This window comes from Notolepis coatsorum (genome assembly GCF_963971535.1).
Source record: "Notolepis coatsorum genome assembly, chromosome: 13".
Lineage (NCBI taxonomy): Eukaryota > Metazoa > Chordata > Actinopteri > Aulopiformes > Paralepididae > Notolepis > Notolepis coatsorum.
Window position 1 is genome coordinate 51,364,597 of NC_140177.1, and position 26,904 is coordinate 51,391,500.

Consider the following 26,904-nt stretch of genomic DNA (forward strand, 5'->3'; position numbering starts at 1 on the left):
TTTTAACTGTTATTAGTGAAATATAAGATTATAGAAATCTCAGGGCATTGAGTCGGAAACCGGTGCATATTGACAGGAGGAAGTGGAGCAGCCAAAAGTGAGTGTAGTCTTTTGAAGGAAGAGACTCTGGGCTTTCGAATTTCGAAAAACTACCCTACCCAGCTCACGCCAGCCCCTGTCAATCACCTGACTTCTGGATTTACTTTTTTATTTCTCTTATTTTTTGGGATTATCTCCCACAAACCTGAACGTTATTGCCATAAAACAGAACACAGTTTCTCTACCTTTCTGTGAACGTCTAGCAAAAAACGGTGTTGCAATATGATGAAAAATGGTGGAGAAATTTACATTATAAAAAAGATGGCAGAATTCAGTACTGTATATACAAAACTTGTTTAACACTTTGGTTGCCTAAGGTTAAATTCATGATATACCATAGATTGCCAGCGCTATTTGTCTATGGAGAAAGTCCCCTTCTTTGCAGGGCTATAACTTTTTTAATTCTATTGCTACATTGCCATTATTAGGGCCCATTCAAAGTCCTATATGTATTGTTCATTGTGTAGCAACGTTAAACTTTTTCATTCACATATTCATAGTAAAGTATGGTCTAATGTATAAGTATGTTTTCATCTCTTTCTGCAGCTTTCTCCAGAACGTGATCTATAGCCCCAAATACATTATATTGATGATGCAATACAGTTTAATGGCAATCAGTGCGATATAAAAAATTACAACTAGACGTACTTCTAGAAGTTACTACACGTCATCTGATGTTGACCGGATGGGCTAGGGGCCGTTTATAATTCCGTGGGCAGCGTTATACCAATCATCTAATGTGGGTCAAATGTTGATAATAGCAGTTAGTATCGAAGACGGTAACGTTACACGCTGAAACTCACCCCAGTCTCCGCGCGCCGTTGGGCGATCATCGTAGAGTTGAAATCTTATCATTATGGGATGTAAATTTACCCGGTCCATCTCCAGCTTGTATAATGGTATATACGTCCAAATCATGTTGTTTATCGAGTTATTGGCAATCGATCACTGTGTAGCGTGACGAGCCAGAGTCGCAGGACCTATAGCGAGCACCCGGAAGTACTACGGACGTAGCACAACCTCTATGCCACTTCCTGTTAAAGCGATTGCGCAGATCGGCCACCAGATGGCGCTCCTGAACCGCCAGAGAGCTCAGTGGGTCCTGCTGGTGGATCTCAGGCCAGCGGAGGGGACATATGAATCCGATCGCAGATTTTTGAAATATTGATATAAGGACGCTGTACAGCGTCCCCCGGCAACTTGAGCATGGCCAGCAATGACGTCAAAACACGTTTCATGGCAGTCAAAGTGTTAATCATCTTCCCTTTATTAATTTGCTTAGATTTTTCAGGTCTGGTAAATTTTAGCATGGTGTTATTCACAGTCAAAGATAAAAAATATTTTTTAAATATAATTGATATTCTCCTTTGGTTCATTACAATTTACTCAAGCCTAGTAACAGACGCACTATTTCTGACACTGGGAATACATTCCCTGAGATCCATAGATGTCCCTAGATTCAGATACACATGCAAGAACATGCAAATGGACCATTTAAAAAAGTGTGACATACAAAATAAATTAAAAATGTATGGAAGAGCCACACATTGACGGGCAAAGAGCCACATGCGGCTCGTGAGCCGCGGGTTGGCCACCCCTGGTCTACATTCAACATAAATGACACAGCGGTCACCATTTCAAAGGGAGTTTATTTACTTTGTGACACAATAGCCAAAAAAATGCATTAGCGATCAATATATTATGCCAAATGATTAGGGCCTATTAAAAAAATATATAGTATTTATCAATTAACAAATCAGAGTTCTCATCTGCACCTTCCAAGTCTGTATGCAGTCAATGCTCGAGTCCAAGCCCAAGTCATCAGTGCTCAAGTCCAAGTCGAGTCACGAGTCCTGACAATCAGTACTACTCGAGTACTACAACACTGTCTGTTACCTGCATACTTTAGCTCTCTTGGTTCAGCAGGCTGAGGCATAGGGACAGCTCTGCGTAGGAGTGTGGTAAATAAACTTGGATCCAAGCCGTTCCCTTGCAACAGAAGTCCACTGAAACCATCTATACACTGGCGAAGTCTTTTTTTAATTTTTAATTTTTGCCTGGTTTTCTATTTTTCTCCCCATCCCAATTTAGTCGTTATGCCAATTCCCCCCCTCCCCTACCGGTTGTTGTGCGCATGTTCCTCCTACTGGTCGGTACAAGGGAACCCTGAAGTCCACCACATGCTTCCTCCGACACATGTGGAGACAGCCAGTGGCTCTTTTTTCACCTGGCAGCGAGGACTCTCATTGGTGGAGCGTAACGCGTGGGAGGTCACGCTGCCTTCACCATTTCCTGCCTTTCGCTGAGCAGGCGCCCAGACCTGACCTGTGGTCCACAACACCAGATTACCACCCACAACTTCCCTCCCCCTAACTCAGCCAAACGAGTTAGTATGACGACCGGCCCAAGCCGCAGGGCAATGCTGACTCCGGGAGTCGAGACCGCAGCCTCTTGCATTGGTGACGAGCGCACTCTCCGCTACGCCACCCGATCACCACTACACTGGCGAAGTCTGATGCAATTTTGTAGGCTGTATTTAGTGTTCCACCATTTGGGGTGTAGTCATGAATCCCTCTGGGAATATGAACAGGACTTGTAAAATGTACCAAATATAAGATATGTGCTGAAGAGGTTCTCCTAAGAACAAAGCCACTCGCCCATGGAGGAAGTGAATTCTGCAGCTGACATTCACTTTCAATTAGAGCAGGACACGAGAAATTCGCTGAGCTGTGATGGAGAGTGGGTAAAATAAAAAAGTTGATCTGGGTTCAAATTTTCACTGAGAGATTTGTGGGTACTTCACCGTTTCCATGGTGACTTGGCTCAGATCCTCGCCCTGCATAGTTTGCCTGCGTGTGTGAAGAGCTTTATCCACTCTTTCCCTCCCCTCGCTGGCAGAGCACACTGTGTGGGTTTCCACTTCTACACCTGAAAGCCACTAAAATACCATATTGGCCTGCAAATTACACCTGGAAAAAGTGAGGTTTGTGTTACACTCTCCTATACAGAGCTGCTCTATGTCTGTGTCCCACAGGATGCAAAACAGCTCTGCCCAAAGTGCCTTATGACTGTAACAAAAACTGACCTCCATGACCACATTTGTTTGAAAGGAAATATAGGTAACGACTTGAATTGAATTGCATGTGTACTAGGGATGCCCCGATCGATCGGCCAGCGATCGGTATCGGCCGATATTCAGTACAAATATGAGATCGGTGAATTCAGATAATGCTTTATTTTCACCGATCGTGAAAACCGATCGAAAAACATGATCCAATTCTTAGCGGAGATCTCACTTGCTGAGTTCTGTCTCAGACACACAGAGCTGCAAACTGCCGCTCCACCTCCTCCTCCTTCTGCCCCTCCCTTCCCCGTGTAAACAAGCTCCAGCAATAGTGTGCTCTAGTGCATACAACCTCTGTGAGCTAACGTTAGCTACCGTTACTGTTTAAACAAAATTACCCAGTCAACTATTAACTTTTAGTTTAATACATGAGGCATTGTTAACGGTATCTAGCCGGCTAGCTACTGATAGCTCCTGATAAACAAATGCTCCAGCATGATGAGTAGTGCATGATAGCTCACGTTAGCTATATATATGATGAATTGAAAATGGGGGACCCTGATGTAAACAAGACGAAAGTCTTTCTCTGGTCTGCATCCCCTTAACAATTGTATGTATAGAGCTGTACTGTACTGTACCCATTCTGCAATCTGTTAATAAACTTTTCAATCAATCAATCAATCAATCAGCTCATGTTAGGTCACTGTTCAAAACGAAATGTCCCATTAAACTACATAGTTCACTGAGGCGTTGTCTTAACGTTATCTAGCCGGCTAGCAGTAGCTACAGATAGCTCCTGATATCAATGTCTTATAACATTGATTCGATGCGTATTTGAGCTGAGGGCATGAATGTGATCAAGGCCCTCGACCTAGCATACCGTGCGGCAAAGGGAACTGCTCCCGCCTACCTCCGGTCAATGGTCTCTAACTACACACCCTCAAGACCCCTACGCTCTGCATCTTCTGGCCGCCTCAGACCTACTCCTATCCAAGCTCCGGGAGGGTCATCAAAGAGAAGTCGCCTATTCTCAGTCCTTGCCCCACAATGGTGGAATGAACTACCCACCCCAGTTAGGACAGCCGAAACACGTCCAATCTTTCGCCGTCGACTAAAGACGCACTTCTTCAACCATTATCTGAATAAAAAAAAAAAAAAAAAAAAATCTAACCCTAACTAACCATACTGTCATGCACTTGTCCTAATAAACTAACCTACACTGTAGCACTCAACACTTTGATGAACATTGTTACTCAGCTGATAGAGTTGTGCTCTTCCTGATGGCTTGTCGTACAGAACTTGTAAGTCGCTTTGGATAAAAGCGTCAGCTAAATGACTAAATGTAAATGTAAATGTAATAGGGTCCAGCTGCAGCGCCGGAGAATTCTGGCCGTAGCTGGAGGCTACTCGAATACACACAGACAGTGGAGCTGTTTGCAGATAGCGAGCATTTTGACTTGTTGCGTGGTGGCGATGTCTCGCAGATAATACAACTACAAGTATGATTATATAATTTTTTTTTTTATTTAAAAAAAATATATATATATATATTATTTTTTTTATACCAAAACGATCGATATCGATATCGGCCGATATGGCTCAATACGATCGGTGATCGGTATCGGTGGCAAAAAACGTGATCGGGGCATCCCTAATGTGTACATAGTATCACAAATAACAAAATATCAAGCTTGTCTGAACATTTACGGGTTATGCAGTGAGTTATCAGAACAAGTAAACAGAATATCTTTTCAGCTCAAGGAAACCATACATTTATGGCTGCGTTCATCGCCGTTTCCACAGACACAATGAATACTGTCATGATAATAATAAACATGACTGCACAGATGCTGCGAAGTGAAATTATTGAACTTGTTTCAACTCATTAGCAGTTCTTATTTATAAAGTAAAATGAAAAGATAGGGGGAACAATAATACAATATTATTTATTCAATATGTTAACGAGAAATAATACGAGTGTAGCGCCGGTTAGTTTACTTCCTCTTAGGGCACAGATATTAGACAATGGAATGTAGTCCAATTCTCTGTGTAGGAGTGTGGTTATATTCGTGCTCTATATTGGATTTGTTGCGGTAAAAAATTGTTAAACTTTGGAGTGATATTTAGCCCCTTTTCCACTAAGCCAGTATTTTTTTTATTACAAGTTTGGTATCTATCGATTCCCCTCACTCATCTAGTTTCATATGATACCACTGGCATGAGCTTAGAGCCTGCAAGCTTAGAGCCCGCTAGCTTAGAGCCAGCTAGCTTAGAGCCTAGCTTGTAGCTTAGCTACAGCCTTCAAGAAGACACATATTTTAAGATCATCAAGGTGATGTTAGAAATAGGCTTACCAGTATGCTAGTAGTTAAATTCAAATAAATTCATTTAAATAAAACCGCCCAACACATCACTGGTACATCACTAACTGTAATTTAGTCTATCCATCACAAACGGTGTCTGAGGAAGGCACGCAGCATCGTCAAGGACACATTAAAAAAAAAAAAAAAAAATAATAATAATAATAATAATAATAATAATAATAATAATAATAATAATAATAATAATAATAATAATAATAATAATAATAATAATAATAATAATAATAATAATAATAATAATAATAATAATAATAATAATAAAAAGTCAACCAACGAACAAGATTCTTGTACCGGATCTCCTCTCTGGTAAACAAGAATACCCTGAAGACGCTAGCAGGAGCACTCATTCAAGGGTACTACGACTATGCTTGGACCTCATGGTACCAAAGCACCTCAAAGGCACTAAAAACAAGATTACAAACATCACAAAACAAACTGGTCAGACTACTGCTTGACCTGACTCCTAGAACCCACCTCACCCCTGCCCACTTTGACAACCTAGGATGGCTTAGAGTAGACGACAGAGTACAGCAACTTGCAATGGGCCTGGTCTACAAGATACACTACACCACTAAGGTACCCATGTACATGTCGAAATACTTCCCAAAGGTCAGTGAATACCACGACCACAACACCAGAGGGAGTTCCACAAATCATGTTCAACCCAGATTCGGCACAAACAAGGGTCTAAACACGCTTCGCAATTATGCCACATCAATGTGGAACGCCCAGGGGTGCAGTGCTGGGCACGGCATACGCGGTCAAACGACGTTTGGGCTTCGTCACTGAGGCCTAAGTGTGCGCATCCTATTATTATGCAAAGTCTAGGTGATAAGTGCCGGCGCGACGACACAAAAATGACTCGTCGCGCCGTATACCCCGGCCGCCGGCACTTATCACCTAGACTTTGCATAATAATAGGATACAGACAACCAAATACAAGCCCTGTAGGTGTGGTGGGGGGTTGCTTGATCTCCCGACTGGAAGGATATCATCTGTTCTGTGCGCAACCGAGGGAACATGTATGCGCGCGTGCGCGAGCTTTTGGCCTTCGCCCATATTACGACTGCACCCCTGGGAACGCCCTACCCACAGCCGTAAAGGAATGTGAATCACTACCCACCTTCAAACCCGCTCTCAAAGAGCACCTACGGGAGGCTGCAATTCGAAACTGGCCCCCATAAATGTACAAACCCCCCCTCTCACCCCTCCTAATGTACAGTTTCCTCCCTGTACAGTATGTCATGTATTGTCATAAATGTCATGATATATCTGGATGGCCCCCGTAAATGTCCAAACCCCCCCTCCTAATGTACAGTTTCCTGCCCCTCGTATGTATATAGTTTCTGTTAGGATCTCTGTTTAATAGTACTGTATATTTGCATATCTTGTATGTCACAAATGTAACAGTACTGTATACCTGTATGTCATGTATGTCAGAAATGTGTATGTATGACTTTTAGGCCATGGTTAGACTAGTGTATTTGTGGCGTTTTTTTATACGTTTTTGAATACGTTTCATGTCCCTATTACACAGAAATGCGTTTTTTGGCGTTTTTTTGTGGATACGGCTGAAACGCAAAATTGTGTTTGCGTTTTGGAGAAACGCTAAAAAACACGCAGACAACAGCGTGTAGTCTGCATGAGCCGTTGTTGCGAAAACGCCCATGCGCAGTAGATACCATCTGCGTGCCCTTCCGGTGACAGAGAGCTGTCCCAAACCAAATAGCTGCAGCTACTATGTGTTGTCAAGTTATTGTTATAAGGACCCCAGTCCAAGCTACAACAGTCTGCATTCCCTTAACAATTGTTTGTATTGAGCCGTATTGTATTGTACCCATATGCAATATGTTAAAGAAAGTTTACATCCATTCATTCTGCTAGCATTACCGATTGGCACTGCCACTGGATAACATGAGCTAGTGTTAGCTATCAAACCCTGTTAGCTCAAAGCTCCTCTTTCAACTTAACAAGCATTAAACAAAATGGCCCAGTCATCTATTCGCCTTTGTTTAATACACACAGCGTTGTCTCTAATGTTATCTAACCACTGATAGCTCCCGATATCATCAGTTTGGTGCTGGCTAAGTAGCGTGAGCTAACGTTAGCTTCTAGCCACAATGCTATACTGTTATAATGGCAAATTCCATTGACGTTAGCATGCAGCTAACAATGCTACCGATCGTTTTTTAGACTAAACTATCCGCTCTTGGTGGTCACTTGTGTTGATTAGGGCTGACCTTATAAAGCTTTTTTGGCAATCGAAGCTTCGGGGCTGAGCTTCGATTTTAATTCGAAGCTTCGATTTTTTTTTTTTTTTATTATTATTATTTTTTTTATCTTATGTTGTGGGACTTGTACAGCACTTTCGTAAACGTTGTTGTTTTTAAATGTGCTCTATAAATAAAGTGGGTTGGATTAATTAATTAAGTAGCCCCTTTCGTGACTGACGCATCCAACAAGGTTTCACTCGGCTGTGTGATTTAATTCAAGGTGGATCGCTGTTGTCGTTTGAACAACTTCAGATTTCATGGGAACTACCAATCCCCCAAATCAAGAATGTTTAAGATGAATGAAGTAAGATTTTGATTATTTGAAATATGGCCTGTGTAGACTAAACTATGCACAGAATTATGTCAGTCTACAAGGTCCGGATTCTACATGGTCCGGCAATGTAGACCTTGTAGACTCCACTACAGACCAATATCAGTGAATGTTGTGGCTAGAAGGGCAACTTCCACAAAAAAACAAAGAACTCACCAAAACATCTCAGTAGCACCTTATCTAAATGTTATATTTCATATATGGAGATTCATATTTATTTATGTATTGCATGCATTTCTACATTTTATTTCATATTTTGTTTATTCATCCCAGTATCTTTCTTTCTTATGTGTGGAATTCTACAAGGTGCGCGCACACACACACACACACACACCTACACACACACACACACACACTTACATTTAGTCATTTAGCTGACGCTTTTATCCAAAGCGACTTACAAGTTCTGTACGACAAGACAGCAAGAAGGGTACAACTCTATCAGCTGAGTAACAATGTTCATCAAAGTGTTGCGTGTTACAGTGTAGGTTAGTTTATTAGGACAAGTGCATGACAGTAAGGTTAGTCTCGGTTAGATTTTTTTTTTTTTTTTATCATTTCAGATAATCAAGTTTCTTTAATAGTTGTCATACAGAAGTACAGAATACTTTTGTACAAAATGCTTCTTACTGTTGCGCTCCAGAGACTGTGCATGACAAGATAAGTATGAAATAAAAACATAGTAAAAATTAGAAGTAAAAAAAGAGGTCACAGTGTTCAGTTTAGACATATGTACAATGTTCGTAGACGTAGTTACCATACAATATACAATACTGTGCAGTGTACTAATATACAATACTATATAGTGCAAGGCATAAATGGACGAGGTGCAGTTTAGGTACAATTCACAGTAGGTGTACGAGTTGTAGTGCAAATCCTTTATCAATAAATATAAAGTGTAAGTGTGTTTGTGTGATCTAAAGTGTGGAGAGTGGGTGCTGCAGTGTGTTGTTTGTTTGAGTGAGTGTGTGCGTGTGGGTGTGTGTGCTGTGTGCATTTGATGGTTGTTGCATAGTGATTATTGTTCGTTTAGCGATTATTGTTCGTTTAGCAGCCTGATGGCCTGGGGATAGAAGCTCCTTCTGAGTCTTTCTGTGCTCGCCATAAGACTCCGGTATCGCTTGCCTGACGGCAGCAGTTCAAAGAGGCAGTTGTTCGGGTGGCTCGAGTCCTTAATAATTCTCTTAGCCTTCCCCTTGCACCGCTTGTTGTAAATGTTCTGGAGGGTGGGAAGCCCCCCTCTAATTGTGCGTTCGGCTGAACGTGTCACTCTTTGTAGTCTGCTACGGTCTTGTGCAGTGCTATTCCCAAACCAGGAGGTGATGTTGCCGGTCAGGATGCTCTCTATTGTACATGAGTAGAAGTTCCTAAGGATCTTCTGACTGACTTGGAACTTCCTTAGGCGCCTGAGGAAGTAGAGGCGTTGTCGTGCCTTCTTCACAACACTGTCAATGTGTGTGGTCCATGTCAAGTCCTCGGATATGTGGGCTCCGAGGTACTTGAAACTGTTCACTCTCTCAACTGGTGCCCCGTCGATGCTGAGGGGGCTGTAGTCCTTGACCCCCGACCTCCTGAAGTCCACAATCATCTCTTTTGTTTTGCTGATGTTCAGGGAGAGGCAGTTCTCCTGACACCACTGTGACAGGTTCTCTACCTCTTCCAGGTAGGCCCTTTCGTCGTTGGCAGAGATCAGGCCCACCACTACTGTGTCATCAGCAAATTTGATGATGGTGTTGTTGTTCCGCTGTGCTACGCAGTCATGTGTGTACAGGGAGTAGAGGAGGGGGCTCAGAACACAGCCCTGGGGGGCCCCTATGTTGAGCGTGATGGATGAGGAGGTGCAGTTGCCGGCTCTTACCACCTGGGGTCTGCCCGTCAGGAAGTCCAGGACCCACTGGCACAGGTCATAGTTCAAGCCCAGGTCCCTGAGCTTGGCTATGAGTTTGGAGGGGACTATGGTATTGAATGCTGAGCTGTAGTCGATGAACAGCATTCTCACATAGTTCCCCTGCCTCTTGTCCAGATGTGATGCTGCTGTGTGCAGCACATGGGCTATGGCGTCCTCCGTGGACCTGTTGGGGCGATATGCAAATTGCAGAGGGTCCAGGTTGATGGGGAGGGAGGAACAGATGTAGCCCTTCACTAGCTTCTCAAAGCACTTCATGGCTATGGAGGTGAGGGCTACAGGGCGGTAGTCGTTGAGGCAAGCGGGCGTAGATTTTTTGGGTACAGGGATGATGGTGGACTTCTTCAGACAGGTGGGGATGACGGCCTGTTCCAAGGACAGGTTGAAGATGTCAGTGAATACCGGGGCCAGTTGGTCGGCACAGACTTTTAGGACGCGGCCGGGGATGCCGTCCGGTCCTGCTGCCTTCCTGATATCCACTTTTTTAAAGATCCGTCTCACCTCATGCTCTGTTACCCTGAACACTGAGTCTCCATCAGCAGACCCCCCCCCCCCCCATTGCCGTGGTTTGTAGGCTGGTGTTGTTATTCACAGCCTCAAACCTTGCATAGAAGGAGTTGAGATCATTTGCTAAGGAGATGTCACTGTTCAGTTTGAGGGGGGTTCCTTTGTAGTCTGTCATTGTTCTGAGGCCCTGCCACATGCCTCTAGAGTCAGCCTGTTCAAACTGAAGTTCAACTTTATCCCTGTAACGCCGTTTTGCCTCTATTACTGCTCTCCTGACGTTGTATCTTGCCATCTTGTGTTCTTCCATGTTGCCTGTCACCAGCCCGGTGTTGTATGCTGATGTGCGCACTTTCAGAGCCTCACGGACGGATTTGTCTACCCAGGGCTTTTGATTTGGGTAGATATTAATTTTGGTGGTGGGGATTATTACTTCTACCTGAGTACAGACATAGTCAATCACCGTTTCGGTGTATTCGTTAATATTGGCTGTGTTATCACGGAATACACTCCATTCTGTGCTTCCCAGCACTGCTTGGAGTGACTCCACTGACGTCACGGCCCAACGCTTAACCTCTCGCGAGACCACCGGCGTTCGCTTGAGACTCTGTTTGTACTTAGGCAAAAGAAAAATGGCGGCGTGATCGCTTTTACCGAATGGACTAAGAGCCTGTGACTTGTACCCATTCTTAAATTGCGAGTATACATGGTCTAATATGTTCTCGCCTCTGGTGGGACAGGTCACATGCTGATAGAAATTCGGCAGCACCTTTTTAAGACGCGCGCTGTTGAAATCCCCCAAGACCAAAATGGCAGCGTCAACATTAGCTGCCTGGAGTTTGTTTACCTCGTTGTGAAGTTTTGAAAGTGCGACCTCAGTGTTCGCGTGTGGTGGAATGTACACTCCGATGAGGATGATGGACGTTAACTCTCTTGGGAGGAAGAAGGGTCGACATTTTATCGTGATAAACTCCAGGTCTGGGGAGCAGTGGTTAGACAGTTCCTTTGTGTTGCCTAAATCGCACCACTCCTTGTTTATCATGAAGGCAATGCCGCCTCCTCTCGTCTTTAGTGACTCTAATGCCGTCCGGTCTTTGCGTAGAACGAAGAAGTGGTCTGCCGGTTCTATTGCATGATTCGGGACATCTGGACTCAGCCAAGTTTCTGTGAAACAGAGGACGTTACAATCCCGAATGTCCCTCTGGAATTGGATCCTTGCTCTGATGTCGTCCAATTTGTTTCCTATCGATTGCACATTGGCCAACAATATGCTGGGCAATGTGGTTCTGTGTCGTTTGGACCTCAGTCTGTTCCGGACCCCGGCTCTCTTTCCTCGTCTTCGCGGCGGCTTTTGGTCTTGTCCATGGCCGGCATAACAAAGGATCTCGGCGGGCCATTTCTGCTGTTCAGCGATCCGATCCAGAGAGCAATCCAAACGGTAAGTTTTTCTTAATCCAATGTCAATGATTGACTGACGGTCATACACATATAATGCACCAACAGTTGGTGCAAATAAAACTCCTAATACTATAAAAATTAACAAAATAGAGCACAGTCTCGTCGGAGCGATCAGAAAGGCAGCCATCAGAGCAGCGCCAGTGTACAACACTGGTTGAAGAAGTGAGTCTTTAGTCGACGGCGAAAGATTGGACGGGATTCGGCTGTCCTAACTGGGATGGGTAGTTCACACACACACACACACACACACACACACACACACACACACACACACACACACACACACACACACACACACACACACACACACACACACACACACACACACACACACACACACACACACACACACACACACACACACACACACACACACACACAAAAACTTCGATTTTTTTTTTAATGTTCGAAGCTTGTGCCATCGAATCGAACGTTCGAAGCTTCGAAGCATTTAAGACAGCCCTAGTGTTGATGTTAGTTTTGTTTCATCAACAAATGACAGGCAGAACACACAATGAAAGTATCCGTTTTGTTTATTGCACTTTTATTAGGCTTTGCTGAAAAAGAATTGCTGCATTGAGTAAATAGGCAAGATGGTGGCGCGGCAGCGTCTCTACAATTCGTAGCCGCATTTCTGCAGACCCCTCTCTGATTGGTTGAACTCTATTTTTGCAGACCCCTCCCATTTCTGCAGACCCCTCTCTGATTGGTTGAGCGAAGCCCCTCTCTGATTGGCCCCCCGCATGAGCCGAGACAGGCTCCTCTAGCCAGGAGTCGAAACTCCGTTAACTCCAGAGAGAGAGGCTGAACGCAATTTATACGCATGGAAGTATTGATTACGCCATAACGAATCATTAAAAAAATATACCGTTAACTGGAATATGTTGTGTGTGCCTTTACACATGTTGGATAGGATTATGTAATTGGTTTGTATAGCGTCGCGTATAACGTTATTTCGCGTGACTTCACGGTTTATTCACATTTCACAACACAGCCAGCGGTCAACTTGTTTACACTCCCCACTTACTGTACAATGTAACATTTAGATTAACCCAGTTGTCTATCTGTATGTCATATGTTACGATGAATTGAAAATGGGGGACCCTGATGTAAACAAGACGAAAGTCTTTCTCTGGGGTCTGCATTCCCTTAACAATTGTATGTATTGAGCTGTACTGTGTACTGTATACCCATTCTGCAATCTGTTAATAAAGTTTTCAATCAATTCAATCAATCAATAACTAGACAGTTACAATATAACATTTAGATTAATTAACCCAGTTAATGCCTTAAGAGAGAGAGGCTGGTGGTCAAGTCAAGAGTTATTTGTCACAAGTTGTTTATTAGCCTAGACATTTTCAATTCATCATCTTGTTTACATCAGGGTCCCCCATGTTCAATTCATGATAACATATATGACATACAGGTAGACAGATGGACAGTACTGCTACATTTAGACATTTATGACATACCAGATTTTGAACTTGTGGTAGGCCTAGACATTTTCAATTCATCGTCTTGTTTACATCAGGGTCCCCCATGTTCAATTCATGATAACATATATGACATACAGGTAGACAGATGGACAGTACTGCTACATCTAGACATTTATGACATACCAGATTTTGAACTTGTGGTAGGCCTAGACATTTTCAATTCATCGTCTTGTTTACATCAGGGTCCCCCATGTTCAATTCATGATAACATATATGACATACAGGTAGACAGATGGACAGTACTGCTACATCTAGACATTTATGACATACCAGATTTTGAACTTGTGGTAGGCCTAGACATTTTCAATTCATCGTCTTGTTTACATCAGGGTCCCCCATGTTCAATTCATGATAACATATATGACATATATGTATGGGCCACTCTCCAGGTGACCTGCATCGACCTTGCCCACACCAGGATCTCCTCCTCAGACTGGTGAGTCATTCGCACAGTGGCCTCAAAAGAGGTATGGTCAACGCAGGTCCAGGATGGGTTCACCGCACGTCTGTACGTGCAGACATGATATGTGTAACCCTTCGGTAAAAGTCCTTCAACACACAAGCAACAAGATGTTATTTTTTTGAAAGCCAGTAAATACTGACAAAAAAAAGCATAGACACTTAGAAGAAGCAATGTATAGTCCCCCCCACCCACCCAACCTCCTCCAATGTACAGTTTCTACGTCAAATGTATAGCCTTTCTTTTCTGGACTCTTTTTGTATCACAAACAGTACTGTATTTGTAAATCTGGTATGTCATAAATGTCTAGATGTAGCAGTACTGTCTATCTGTCTACCTGTATGTCATATATGTTATCATGAATTGAACATGGGGGACCCTGATGTAAACACGACGATGAATTGTGAAATGTGAATAAACCGTGAAGTCACGCGAAATAACGTTATACGCGACGCTATACAAACCAATTACATAATCCTATCCAACATGTGTAAAGGCACACACAACATATTCCAGTTAACGGTATATATCTTTTAATGATTCGTTATGGCGTAATCAATACTTCCATGCGTATAAATTGCGTTCAGCCTCTCTCTCTGGAGTTAACGGAGTTTCGACTCCTGGCTAGAGGAGCCTGTCTCGGCTCATGCGGGGGGCCAATCAGAGAGGGGCTTCGCTCAACCAATCAGAGAGGGGTCTGCAGAAATGGGAGGGGTCTGCAAAAATGGAGTTCAACCAATCAGAGAGGGGTCTGCAGAAATGCGGCTACGAATTGTAGAGACGCGGCGCGGCATAGGCGCCTGCCTTATTGACATTTTCTTTGCTGGAGCTTCCAGGAAGTGTATTGGCACATTCAAGTTCTGATTGGTTGAAATTGCCTTCATGTTTGCCACCTACTGCCACCTACTGCTTTGGCAGTGTACTACATCAGTGTGCTCGGGTGACAAAAACGAAAAAAAAAACGAAAGTGTGACTCGAGGCGCACGACGTCGCGGCGAAACGCATATGACATTGACAATGATACGAAAATGAAACGAAAGGTGTAACCGCACCTTACTACCATAGTGTCTTTATACCCTCTGTGGAACTGTATCCCCCGCCCCACTCACACACCCTGTCCCTGTGTCCCTCATCTCCAACCCCCCCCCCAAGCCTACTGTTCCTCCGAGTTTCTGTCTACCCTTCCCCCATCCACCAACCTATTGTCAGACCCCCCTTCCTTACCTCGTCCCCCTCACCTGAAACCCACATCCCCCCTCCTCCTTCTCCTAAATACAACCCTCCCCCCTCAGAACAACCCTACAACCCCGACCTGGGCCAAACCTACCCTTTCCATCCCCTAAGTCAGACCCCCCCCCCCCCCCCCATCCAATCCAATTGTCTCCCTCACCTGGACACACCCATCTCTATGACCTATAAAGCCCATCGTTCCCTTATCACAAGGAGCCCGTTTAGGGACCCCCCGGCCAGAGGTTTCCCCGGGTCTCTCAACGCCAATCCTCCTGGGTTCCATGTAAGCTAATAAACCTTATCAACTGAGTCTACCTGATTATCTACAATCATTGACCGGGGTTCAATCCCCTAACACCTCTTATATACGTATTATACGTATTATAATACATTATATTATTATATTGTTTCAAAAGAGGCCAGACTCATGCATGTGCTATAAATGGTTCAAATGACTTTTGGTATGCAATCGACATGCGTTTTATGCAAAATGTGCAGGAGAGGATACCTGTATCACTGTATAATACTACAACATATTGATATTACAACTATGCACATACATCTGATTAGCACTATTACTCAGTAGTACTAATTTATATATTTTATACCCACTTTAATCAACTGTACATGGTATATTACTATTGCACTTTACAGTTACATTTGCATTCTGCTTGGATGTCAAACCTCTTTTTGTTGTACTGTACTTGTGTTGTATAATGACAATACATTTAGAATCTAATATAATCTAAAATGAATAATTATTGAATATTTTTTTAAACAAGACAACTTATTTAAACAAGACTATTTAATTTGAAATATATATGCAGATTACTTTGTTTTGTTTATTGTGTTAGTATGACTGGTACATTATGGTCAGATATAATTATTTTAGAGCATTTTAATTATATATTTATAATTATATATTTATATATAAAAAGGGGGGATCTTATAATCAGAGTCATCTTATATTCAGGTCAATATGGTACATCGGCTAATATCAACTTCAGTAAATTCACAGTAAGAGTTCCCTATAGGCTGGAGATTTCAAAGTTTCACAAATCCCATTCATATTTCCCATAGGGACTTAGAACTAGCCACAAAAGGACCAAAATGTTGATCTAATGTAAGACATACAAACTGAGGAAATGGCAGCGGCGCTCTACAGAGTTCTAGAATTACAAAAAGAAAAAAAACGAGGAAAGTTTGAAAAAAACTCCTCAAAGGTTCAATATCAATGAATTTCATTGTGGATATACTAGGTTTCTGTCAATAGGATCAGTGTTTCATGTTTAATCCTGAATTCTAAAGCACCAATGGTACATAAAGTAGCTGACGCAGCCTCAAATGGAATGTGTACCAAGTGAAATGCAAAACGTGAACGAAGCGAGTAAGCCACAACAGATTTCTTAGACACTTTTAGACACAGACACAGGGGTGTAAAAAGTACCCAGAAATACTTAAGTGAAAGTAGTAAAAGTCAGAGTATCTGGCTAAAAACACACTTGAGTAAAAGTTAAAAAGTTTCTACTTTTAAATGTAAGTAAAAACTTTTTTTTATTCCGGGGCAATGAAATGTTCCGTTTCGTCCTCTTCATCACTCGTACTATCGTTTGTGGCCATCTTCTGTAGCTTGTCACTCTGACTGTCTATTCTTCTGATAGCAGGTATTTAATCAAAGATGCCCACTTTCTAGTCTTGCACAAGGATGCCAACGGTTAACGGCCAAAAACGTATATATATACGTTTTTGGATCGTTTTCCCTTTTTTTCCCGATATATATATATATTTTTTTATTATCTTTTTCCCCCCTCCTTTTTCCGATTTTTCTCCCATCCCACTGTTAGTCGTTATGCCAATTCCCAACCCCCTTCCTGGTTGTTGCGCACTCCCCCCTACTGTTGGTCCGGGAGGCCGGAGACTGTCACATGCTTTCCTCCGACGCATGTGCAGCCAGCCGCAGCCAGCCTGGCAGCGCAGATTCTCACCGGGAGAGTGTAACGTGTGTAAGGTCACACTACCTCCCTCCAGATCCTACCCTCGCTGTGCAGGCGCCCCGACCGAACTGTAGGGGTCGCTGTCCACAACCCACCCATCAGCTTTCCCACCCCTAACACTGCCAATTGTGTTAGTATGAACGACCAGCCAAGCTGATAGCAACGCCGAGAGCTGGATTCGAACCCAGCTTCTCTCAGCGTTGATGGTGAGCACCTTGCCCACTACACCACCTAGCCGCACCTTTTTTCGATTTTAATATCCTATTCAATGTCAGGGACCTGTATATTGCCGTTAAAATGCATACTCAGCTTGATCGTGCATGGTTTTAATACCCATCCCCCTGATCGGCGTGTGTTGTGGTAATAACGAATGTCGTTATTGGCAATCAATTAATCAGAAACGACCCCCCCCCCTTTCATGCATTCATGATGAAACATAATACCTATCATATGCATTTGATTTGAAAATAATAGCGTGTCCAGGGACGAAACGCCAATGGTTTTAGTGGAATTCACGTTGCGCCCTATAGCCAGCCTCCCAGGAATTTGCCTGGATAATTCCGAAATTATACTCATATTCACCACGGGATAACGCGTGAACGTATTCATGAAAAAATTTATTCTTTTTTGCATCTTGAACGGAAGATAGTTACTGTCAAATGACCATGGTATTGTATCCATAGCTATAATATAAAATATAGATTTAGCTCTACAAACAACGTGACACACAGTGAAACTATGTAATGAAAACCTGGCCATGCTATAGCTAGATGGGGAAATCGAATGTGTTAAATGTAAGGAGTAAAAAGTATGTTTTTTCTCTCTGAAATGCAATTGAGTAAAAGTACAAATATACAAACCTAATAATACTTGAGTAAAGTACAAATCCCCAAAAACAGTACTTAAGTATTGTTACAAAGTACAATTACTCAAGTACTTTACACCCCTGCACAGACGTAGTAGCTCTTTGAAGCTCTATCACAGTAACTGCCAGAAGTAAACGTCCTCATCGATAAAGGTATCGGCACCAGGGAGACACCTCTCTCTCTGTCTCACAGTTCCTCCATCTCTCTCCGTCTGTCACCGCCTGTTTCCATCAAGCCACGTTAGAAAACCCCAAAACAATGAACATTCGACTCACTTTCTCGAACTACATTAATGACGCTCCCCGACAGTCTGCATTAATCAGAAGGGGCTCCCCTTGAACATAACTCTTTATCGGCCATCGATTTTCCAGTGGGTTTATGGCGAGCGGCACACCGAGAGAGCTCGTCGCCGGGCGGCCGCTGAGAAACACATTAAGGGGCTGTCAGTTGTCTCGCCATGCATCCTGCATCATTCTTTAAGCACATGAGAAGTTCATTACACCACACAGCTCTGACAGTGTGCGGGATATTAGGGACCGTATCCATTGTGCATATCCTTGGTGGATGTAGCGCAGTTGACATGGCAAAGAAGTTTGCGCTTTCGCTAAATATCACGTCTTTATAATGATTTTTAATAATAGCTTTTCCCCCCCCTTTTTCTTTTTTCTCTCCAATCAAAGCCAATGCATCAATTTTAAATACATTAAGTAAAACTATTGACGTTACTTTCACTGGTTGACTCAACCCTATTTCTTTTCCTGTGGTAAATCTATCTGCTAATGCTGTGAAAAAAAATGATCTGCACTCATCACTTTCATGATCTAAGATTAACGGTGGAATGGATTTCGGTACAGTAGTACGCCCCAGAACATCTTCTACTTTGACTGTCATTTTGATGAGTCTTTGCAAGCCATCTCCATGGTTACTGATGATGGCGCGGCAACAGTTTCTCCAGGCTCCCTTGTACATTCTCTCCACTTCCCATGTTGACCAAAACGATTTCTCACCTTAAGACGCTCACGCTCCTTTGATTTATGATGCTTCAGAACTACTAAAATTCAATTTCGGGCCTGTATTCCGGGTCTCTGATTGCCCCGTAAATGAGATAAACTGATAGCAATTTATTCAAGGATCCCACCTCTCCTCTCCCGCCCCCCTCTCTCTCTCCTGTGCTTTCGAGAGACACAACGTGCATCCTAGACTTGAGTGACTCCGATATTTAAGCAATATGTCTGTATTCCGGAAGCATTCAGTAGAACAGACAAGCTGATGCTAATAGAAAATCTTGCAGAGAAGAGAGAGAGATAAAAAAGGATGTGCTTGTTTGATGGAGTGAAAAACTTTCTGAATCTACCCGCCACCGGAGTTTTTTTTGTACACAGCCTCAGATACGTTCGTTTCATCTGTGTGTGTATATATATATACCTTCAAATGTTAAGCTTCAGATTCTTAATTTATTTTCCTTTAAATCTGATGGATTTCAATTATCCTAAGCTATATGGGATGTTCGCCAAATGTGACGTGATGATGTGGATCCATCCAGCACCCCAAGACCCTAATACCAGCCATCAGTCATTGCAAGCCCTAACTAACACCATTACTGGGTGATTCTGATAGCAGAGGTCCATTAACAACTGCCTAATGGCATGTAAGACAGAATAACATTTAGCAGAGAAAGAACAGGCCTATGGGGCTTTTTAAGGTCCAAAAATGTAACAGGGTTCCGTCCGAAATATGAGATTAGCCGTGCAAATGGAAGACCATATTTGGGAAAACATGCTTAGCGGCGCACGGCGTGCCGCAAGAATGTGAGTGAAAGTGTCAGGCTGTCTCTGCGTAATGATCTGATCCAGAGAAAACACTCTGACCACAGCTAGCTCTACTATCACTGATGTTGATGTAACCCCATACCGTTTGGACAACAAAAACAGTACTTATCATCACACCACTTATGTCTGAAGCTAATGATATTCAGTCCTTTAAAAGCTGCGAGGCCACAAACAGACCCCATTCAAACTTTCAACAGAAGCTGTCAGAAACCGTGATAAAAAAGTGTAATGATTATAAATGCTAAACCCCATTTAGGGAGGCGTCGGCACCATTGTTGTTGATATGCGCGGGTATCAATCATGTTGATTGATCATTGCGCTCTTGTGACATCCGTTTTATGGCCCCTGAAAGGCGACTCTTGTGTTTTCACAATGCCATCCAATTAGAGGGGTCCATTCATCACTGGGCTGGAGAATCATTATTAATTGGGTGGAGAGCTGACTGCCACTCCCCCGCTGAGCAGGTTCGCGGCTTCTGCTGCATCACGACGTTCTCACTGGAACTCAAAAGAACTGGGCCAGCAGGGGGGGGGGGGGGGGGGTTACGGCCAGGGGCGCATGGGACGTGCACAAACTATATGCTTACATCATAGTTGGTCAATATCGCTGAAAATTATTCATACTTTTTCTTTGTGAAGTCTGGCAAAATCATATTCATTTGAAGGTAAAGCAAAGGGGTATTATGGGGGGTATTATTATTATTATTATAATTTTTTTGCTTAAAGAACCATACGGTTGGATTTTGACAAACAAAGTTTCTTGGAGATTTTTTGAATGTATTGACAATGAGAAAATTTCCTCAGTGATGTTTGTTTGTCCTAGGTAAGGTAGGTCATTGGAGGTAATCCAGTCTTACCATTATTGCCAGCAGACAGGCTGCCTGGCTTTGTGTTCGTTTGCCTGTTTTGGTTATTTCGCTCACCTTCGTTGCCAGCAGACAAGCCGTCTGGCTTCGTGATGCCCGTACTCTTTTTCCGCCTGTGTTTCTTGCGGTTAGCGTGCGGCGAGGGAGGCGGCTCCAGCTTGGGACTGGTGGCGCTGCCCACATTGGCACTGCCCACATTGGAACTACCGGTGACGGGCTCGCCCATTCCGTTGGCTGAAAGAGGACAGACAATCGGGGGACAATCGTTAGGATGATGCGGCTTATTAAAAGCAAACCGGGTTTAACCGAGAAGACTGACGGACGCGGCGGAGGACGAGAGCCGTGCATCACGAATCACCGGCACAAAACAAATCATAGAAGTGAAATTAAAATGAAGAGAAATAATGACATGTACCCCAGAGTCTCGCGCAAAGTGGGATGTGGATCATGACTTTGCCAATGGCACATGGAGGGGAAATGTGACTTGGGTGGTAAGATAGCCGGGGAAGATAGCTCGGAGTGTAACCGCGCCGCCCTGGCTTCAGACAGGGTGACGGACAGGTACAGGGGCTCTCGGCTAACAAATGGTTAGTTGGGTTCGCCTCAGGCCAAGCTCTCTATATGACTGTCTGGGAGTGACAGGGGGCTAAGAGCCGGCTTTGTTTCTTGTAAGTGATTTTATAAATGTGATATTAACCTGCACCACCGTTGGGCAGAGTGATGGGAGGGATGGGAGGAAAGGGGAAGAGGGGGGGTGTGATGTCAGCTTGCCATCTCTCTCGTTTCCTGACATTTGACATCACTTTCCCTTCTTTTCCCCTCCGGACGCCATTATGAATCTGGGAGAAGGGGGCCGGGGCGCCCGGGGGAGGGAGGGAGAGCCAGTAGATGGGCCCCATATTGCTCTCCTCTTACCACCCCGTGTGGCGCTGGCAGCCTCCTCCATTGTCTCCCATCAAAAGCTCATTGTAGTGTGGCAAACTCCATTCATTTCCCTGCGCGCCGGCCCAGCCCCAGGGGTGGAGGGCGGGAGGACGAGGGGCTCAGGGATTATTGCTGTTGTCGTTGCCAGTTGCAACATGCTATAATGTGCATCGCTGTGCCATTAGCCAGTGTACAACATTAGGCCTAATTTGGTCATTACCTTTGGGGGAAACTGTCTTGGAGGAGGGGGAGGGGCTCGGCGGGGGGTTGAGGACGCTAAAGTGGGGGGAGGGGGGGAGACTAGACTCTGAAGGCCTGAAGACGTATCATTTGAGCGTTGGCATTTTTTTTTAATAAAAAATAGAGCAGACTACACCCTAGACATGAGTTGTTATTGTTGCCATTGATGATGTTTATCTTGATGCGAGTCGAGGAATATACTCGCAAGAATCGCATACGAGGAAAACATAGCTGTATTAAAACCATTAGACCACGAGGGGCGTTTTAAACCTCTTAGTGGGTGTAATATTGAAGTTCAAGTTAAAAACGAATAAGGACATTTATTGTGGCACAAATAAATAAGACTATCGATTGCATATATACCGTTAGATCAATAAGCATAATATTGACGCGCCGGCTGGACTACACACGCACACTCTCCGGCACACCGCCACACATGTAGCAGCGCCTCGTCCAGGCGTCTGTTTCAATTTCCCTGCACTCCTACAACAGCCCCCCTGAGACGAGTCATTAGCTGGCTCAGACAGCTGGGGGCACAGGGGTCCTCCATGTGCACCCCCCCCCCCCCCCCCTTACCCGACCCCATCCCTCTCCTTCTCTCCTACCCCCTCCCTCTCCATCGCAGCGTCTGCCCCAGCAGCACAGCTCCGTATGGCGAGTGGGAGACTTGAGCTCCAACCGGCCCTCCATTGTGACAGCCAGCATTTGTTTAATGTCGCTTGAGGTTAAAGGCGGGGGCTGCCCCTCGAGGGGGCCCCCCGATCGTGTCATAAACACCTCTAATTATCAATTTCTGCCCCTAATGTTGTGGAAAATGACCCCGGCAGTACTCATCGTGCACCTGAAGCGTAGATGAAGAGATGCACCTCCTTTTGTCCTCGTGTCACTGAGCTATTGGTCCTCTATTCCTGCTATTAAATGCTGAATAATAATAATAAAAAAATATTATAAAAAAAATAATAATGAAGTGATAGAAATAGCGAGTGATCAGACCATTGGGCTAAACTATATATATATATATATATATATGCACACACACACCATTGGGAAACAATATCAGAGTTCCTAAACCTAGTCATCCAATATAGGATATTGTCTCCTTCCACTTAAGTGGTTCTCAATTCTAAACTACTCACATCTGATGGATAAGGTTTCCTAAGTGCAGAGTTATGAAGTCAGGGCTGGTCTTTCTTCTCCCCAATAAGACGTAAGCAGAGTTATGAAGTCAGGGCTGGACTTTCTTCTCCCCAATAACACGTGAGCAGAGTTATGAAGTCAGGGCTGGACTTTCTTCTCCCCAATAAGACGTGAGCAGAGTTATGAAGTCAGGGCTGGACTGTCTTCTCCCCACTAAGACGTGAGCAGAGAGTTCGCCATCGCTATTAGCCTCGGCCGTTACTGTATACGAGAGGCAATCGACGTAATGAAGCACGCTGGGGACCGGGACTCTCTTTTACCACTCAGCCGAGCGCCAGGCTCTCCTGGGCCAACCGGATAGGTATAAACCTAACCTGTGATTACGGTGCATTACACTCCCACTGTGGAGATGACAGCTTAAAACATGCTTCAGGATGAAGGAAGGTTGCGGGGGAGAGACAAAGAGAGGGGGAACCGCTGCAATCACTAAGCAGCTTCCTGGCCTCGTCGCCACAATGAGAATGAATGAGAAAGAGGGTGTGGTGTGGGCGGGGGGGGGATTTCATTTCCATCGTAATTCAAGTATCTGCGGCTGAGGAGAGCGGTGTGATTTCGCCAGGCCCCTCGACGCAGCAGCCCTGCCTGTCCTCAATCAAAGGCAACGGCTGCAATTAATGGCAAAAAAATTAGAAACAATCACCGCCTCCCTCTCATTATCCTCTATTAGAGTGCACTAATCAAGGCCTGATCGTGCTCCGCTGCTCTCTCAAAAACTAAATGTCAAACTTCATTATGGCCGCGTGTAGAAATCAAACTCGCTACATGCTCCCCACACGCGGCGGGAGGCCGGGGGTTTTGTAACGCGGTGTCGGAGGTAAGCGGCTATCCCTACGATGACTAACCTGTGTGACCTGCTATTCAAATGCCCTGTGCCGTGAGCGGAGTGGATTTGTGGAAAACAGGGTCGTCGGATACTAAACGTCTGCGGATAGAAATATTGCAGCGAGATGTCTGGAATGCACTACAGCGAACCTTCCCGTGGAGGGCGTTGGTCAATGTTTAAACTCTGTCCCCTCATGGCGATGCAATATTACTTTGACCATGATGTAAGTGCAGTATTGTCATCATATAGTCATCACTCGAAGGGGTTTGATACTTTTCCCCTTTTTCCTTCAGGTTCAAAAGATTGAGGTAGACCAAGGAGAGAAGACTCTAAACAACCACACGTGCCCCTCTAGGTTAAGAATGTCCCTCTTTATGAATGCAAAAATGGGCCGGGATTTAATCAAAAATCGACGCTCAATATTCAAGAGATGTTGCCACCTCTGGCTCTCGCGCCTTTGCTCAACGGCTTTTTACAAATGAGGACGTTCTTTAAATAATATGGAAATGGTTAGCTGCCTAAGACGCGTTCACTCCGGGGTGAATCATCAATTTGCTGTTTTTGCATGGCCGGGAATCACATTTTATGTTAACCTGCAACCTTCGCCAAGGATAATGGAGTGATTGGGCTTGGCTGGAGTCTATTCAGATGGCACACCGTGAGCTCCACTTCACTCAGGAACTCCCACTATTGATTATCGAAAGCCCCATTATGATGAATGATAAGGGGGTCACATTTCAATCAAGCGTACGCCATCTGAAACCCCATGTTCTCACACTTATATTCATATTGTCCATTTGTGGGGAGGCGTGAAAGTGGAACACCATATTCAAAGAAAGCTTTCCTGAAATACGAAGCACTTGCCTTTTCCGACGTGCCGCACGAGCCTCTTTTCAATTGTCTGACTATGCTCTGATTACAGAGAAACTACTTAACGAGGACAAGTAACATATCTATCATTTGACACAATGTATCTAATATTGTTTTCAGCTCATTTGCCTCATTCAAGCTCATTTGTGGTTACCTTGAGAGTAGCATGGAAATAATTGAAGAAAGTAGAATAATGGGGCAAATTGTGGATCTGATTTAGGACAAGTCTGGGTGGTGGTTAATGGGGTATGTTAAAGGAACAATACACCCTAAAATAGAATCCATGCGGGTTATTTCTATCACACAGCTCCATTTAAAGTATCTCTTTAAAAGGGGGAACACCCAAATTAAGAATTTAAATATGTTATTTCCATGGCCCAGGAAAGTTCAATCAATATTTGCAAACCAGAGAAGTAAGACTGAAACTTGTGATTGTAAGACTGTAAAGTATAAAGTCTGGAGCTGCTCCATAGGCAATGAATGGGAGAAATATTTTGTGGACCCACCAGCATTATTCTTTTTTTTTTTATCCACTTTTTCTCCCATTTTTCTATATTTTCTCCCATCCCAATTTTCGTATCATCCAATTCAACCCTCCCCTGTCACGAACGCTGTTTCTTGCCTCCCACAAGCCGGCTGCAATGTGGACTAAGTCATACATAGCACAAGTCCCCTCCGGTACTTGAGGTAACAGCAGTCGCATCTTTTCACCTGCGCAGCTCGATCTCTCAGTGGCGAGGAGTAACGCGTGGGAGGCTCACGCTGCCCCCGACACTTCCTGATTCTACTGCGCAGGCGCACCAACCGACTTGTAGGAGTCGCTTGTTCACAACGCCCGATCCCCACCCTTCAGTTTCCCTCCCCGTAATACGGCCAATGTGTATTACTGCGGACGACCAGCTAAACTGAAAACAATGTGGAGAGCTGGATTCGAACACGCGAATCCTAGCGTCTCCACACTGGTGGCGAGTGCCTTGCCCACTACACCACCTAGCCGCCCCCACCAGCATTATTCTATAGTGGTGTTCTCAGCTCTGAACATATATCTGTATACACACAGAACATTGCCCTGGGTATGGTCAGTGTCACCTATAACATCTTTACCAATTTCAAAGTCCATGGAGCAGCTCCAGACTTTATACTTGATGACATCACAAGTTTGAGTTTTAGCACTCTAGTTTTTGGATTAGGAAAGGAGTTGTTTGTCTTCACTAATATTTGTAGGCTTTCTTAGACCATAGGAATAACATGCATACATTCTTAAATTGGTGTGTACTGTAGTTCCCCTTCAAGCTGAATACCGGAGAGATTAAGACTCTTGTGATGATGTCATCAAGAGACAAATCCTGGATGTGCTCCATAGACATTGAGTAATGGAACAACTCCTAGGACACTATGACAGTAACCATGGTGAATACACTGCGATATTGGTACATTTTCTGATTCATAGATGCAAGTGATAGATACAACAAACAGATACAGATACAACAAAACAGAAATGGTCACAAAGCTGGTCAATAATTCATCGTCAATAGACCAACTCGAAAAGATTGATGCTCTGATATCCAGCTCAGGAGAAACTGACTTAACTGTCCCCGAGATCATTGTATCAACACGATGGAAATTCAGTTTTAGGGTGGATTCGCTCTTTAATATTGAAGGCTTCTCCGTTTACCAATCGTAAAAAAAAACTGAAATTCCTGGCCCTCGTATCCACGTATCTCATATCAGGGTGCCGGTCCTGCCATATTTTGGAATTCATATTTGTCCACTAACAGCCATGACTGTCACCACATCCACAAACAGCAGTCAGTAGGACGTCTTGTACTCACCCCCCCCCCCCTCCCACACACATTAAAAACACCCAGACACAAACATACTCCACAGAAAACTTACATACAACTAGATACATCTATATGAATTGAAAATGGGGGACCCTGATGGAAACAAGACAAACGTCTTTCTCAGGTCTGCATCCCCTTAACAATTGTATGTATTGAGCCGTACTGTATTGTACCCATTCTGCAATCTGTTAAATAAAGTTTTCATTCATTCATACACTTCCATCTACACACAAGAAATGTGTAATGCACT

The 26,904-nt window shown here is 44.0% G+C and overlaps 1 protein-coding gene across 4 annotated transcripts in view; it reads right to left on the reverse strand.

The window, feature by feature from the left end:
- The window catches only part of agap3 (ArfGAP with GTPase domain, ankyrin repeat and PH domain 3), a gene marked incomplete at its 5' end in the record, with an annotated part of 324,184 nt that overhangs the window by 50,535 nt on the left and 246,745 nt on the right, over positions 1 to 26,904 (reverse strand). For 3 of the 4 annotated variants that reach the window (XM_084327289.1, XM_084327290.1, XM_084327287.1), the window contains one exon: positions 20,814 to 20,990. The exons of the other annotated variant lie outside the window; for it this stretch is intronic. In XM_084327289.1, coding sequence (XP_084183415.1) covers positions 20,814 to 20,990 — 177 coding nt within the window. The remainder of the gene's footprint in view (positions 1 to 20,813; positions 20,991 to 26,904) is intronic. 4 annotated transcript variants of the gene reach the window in all.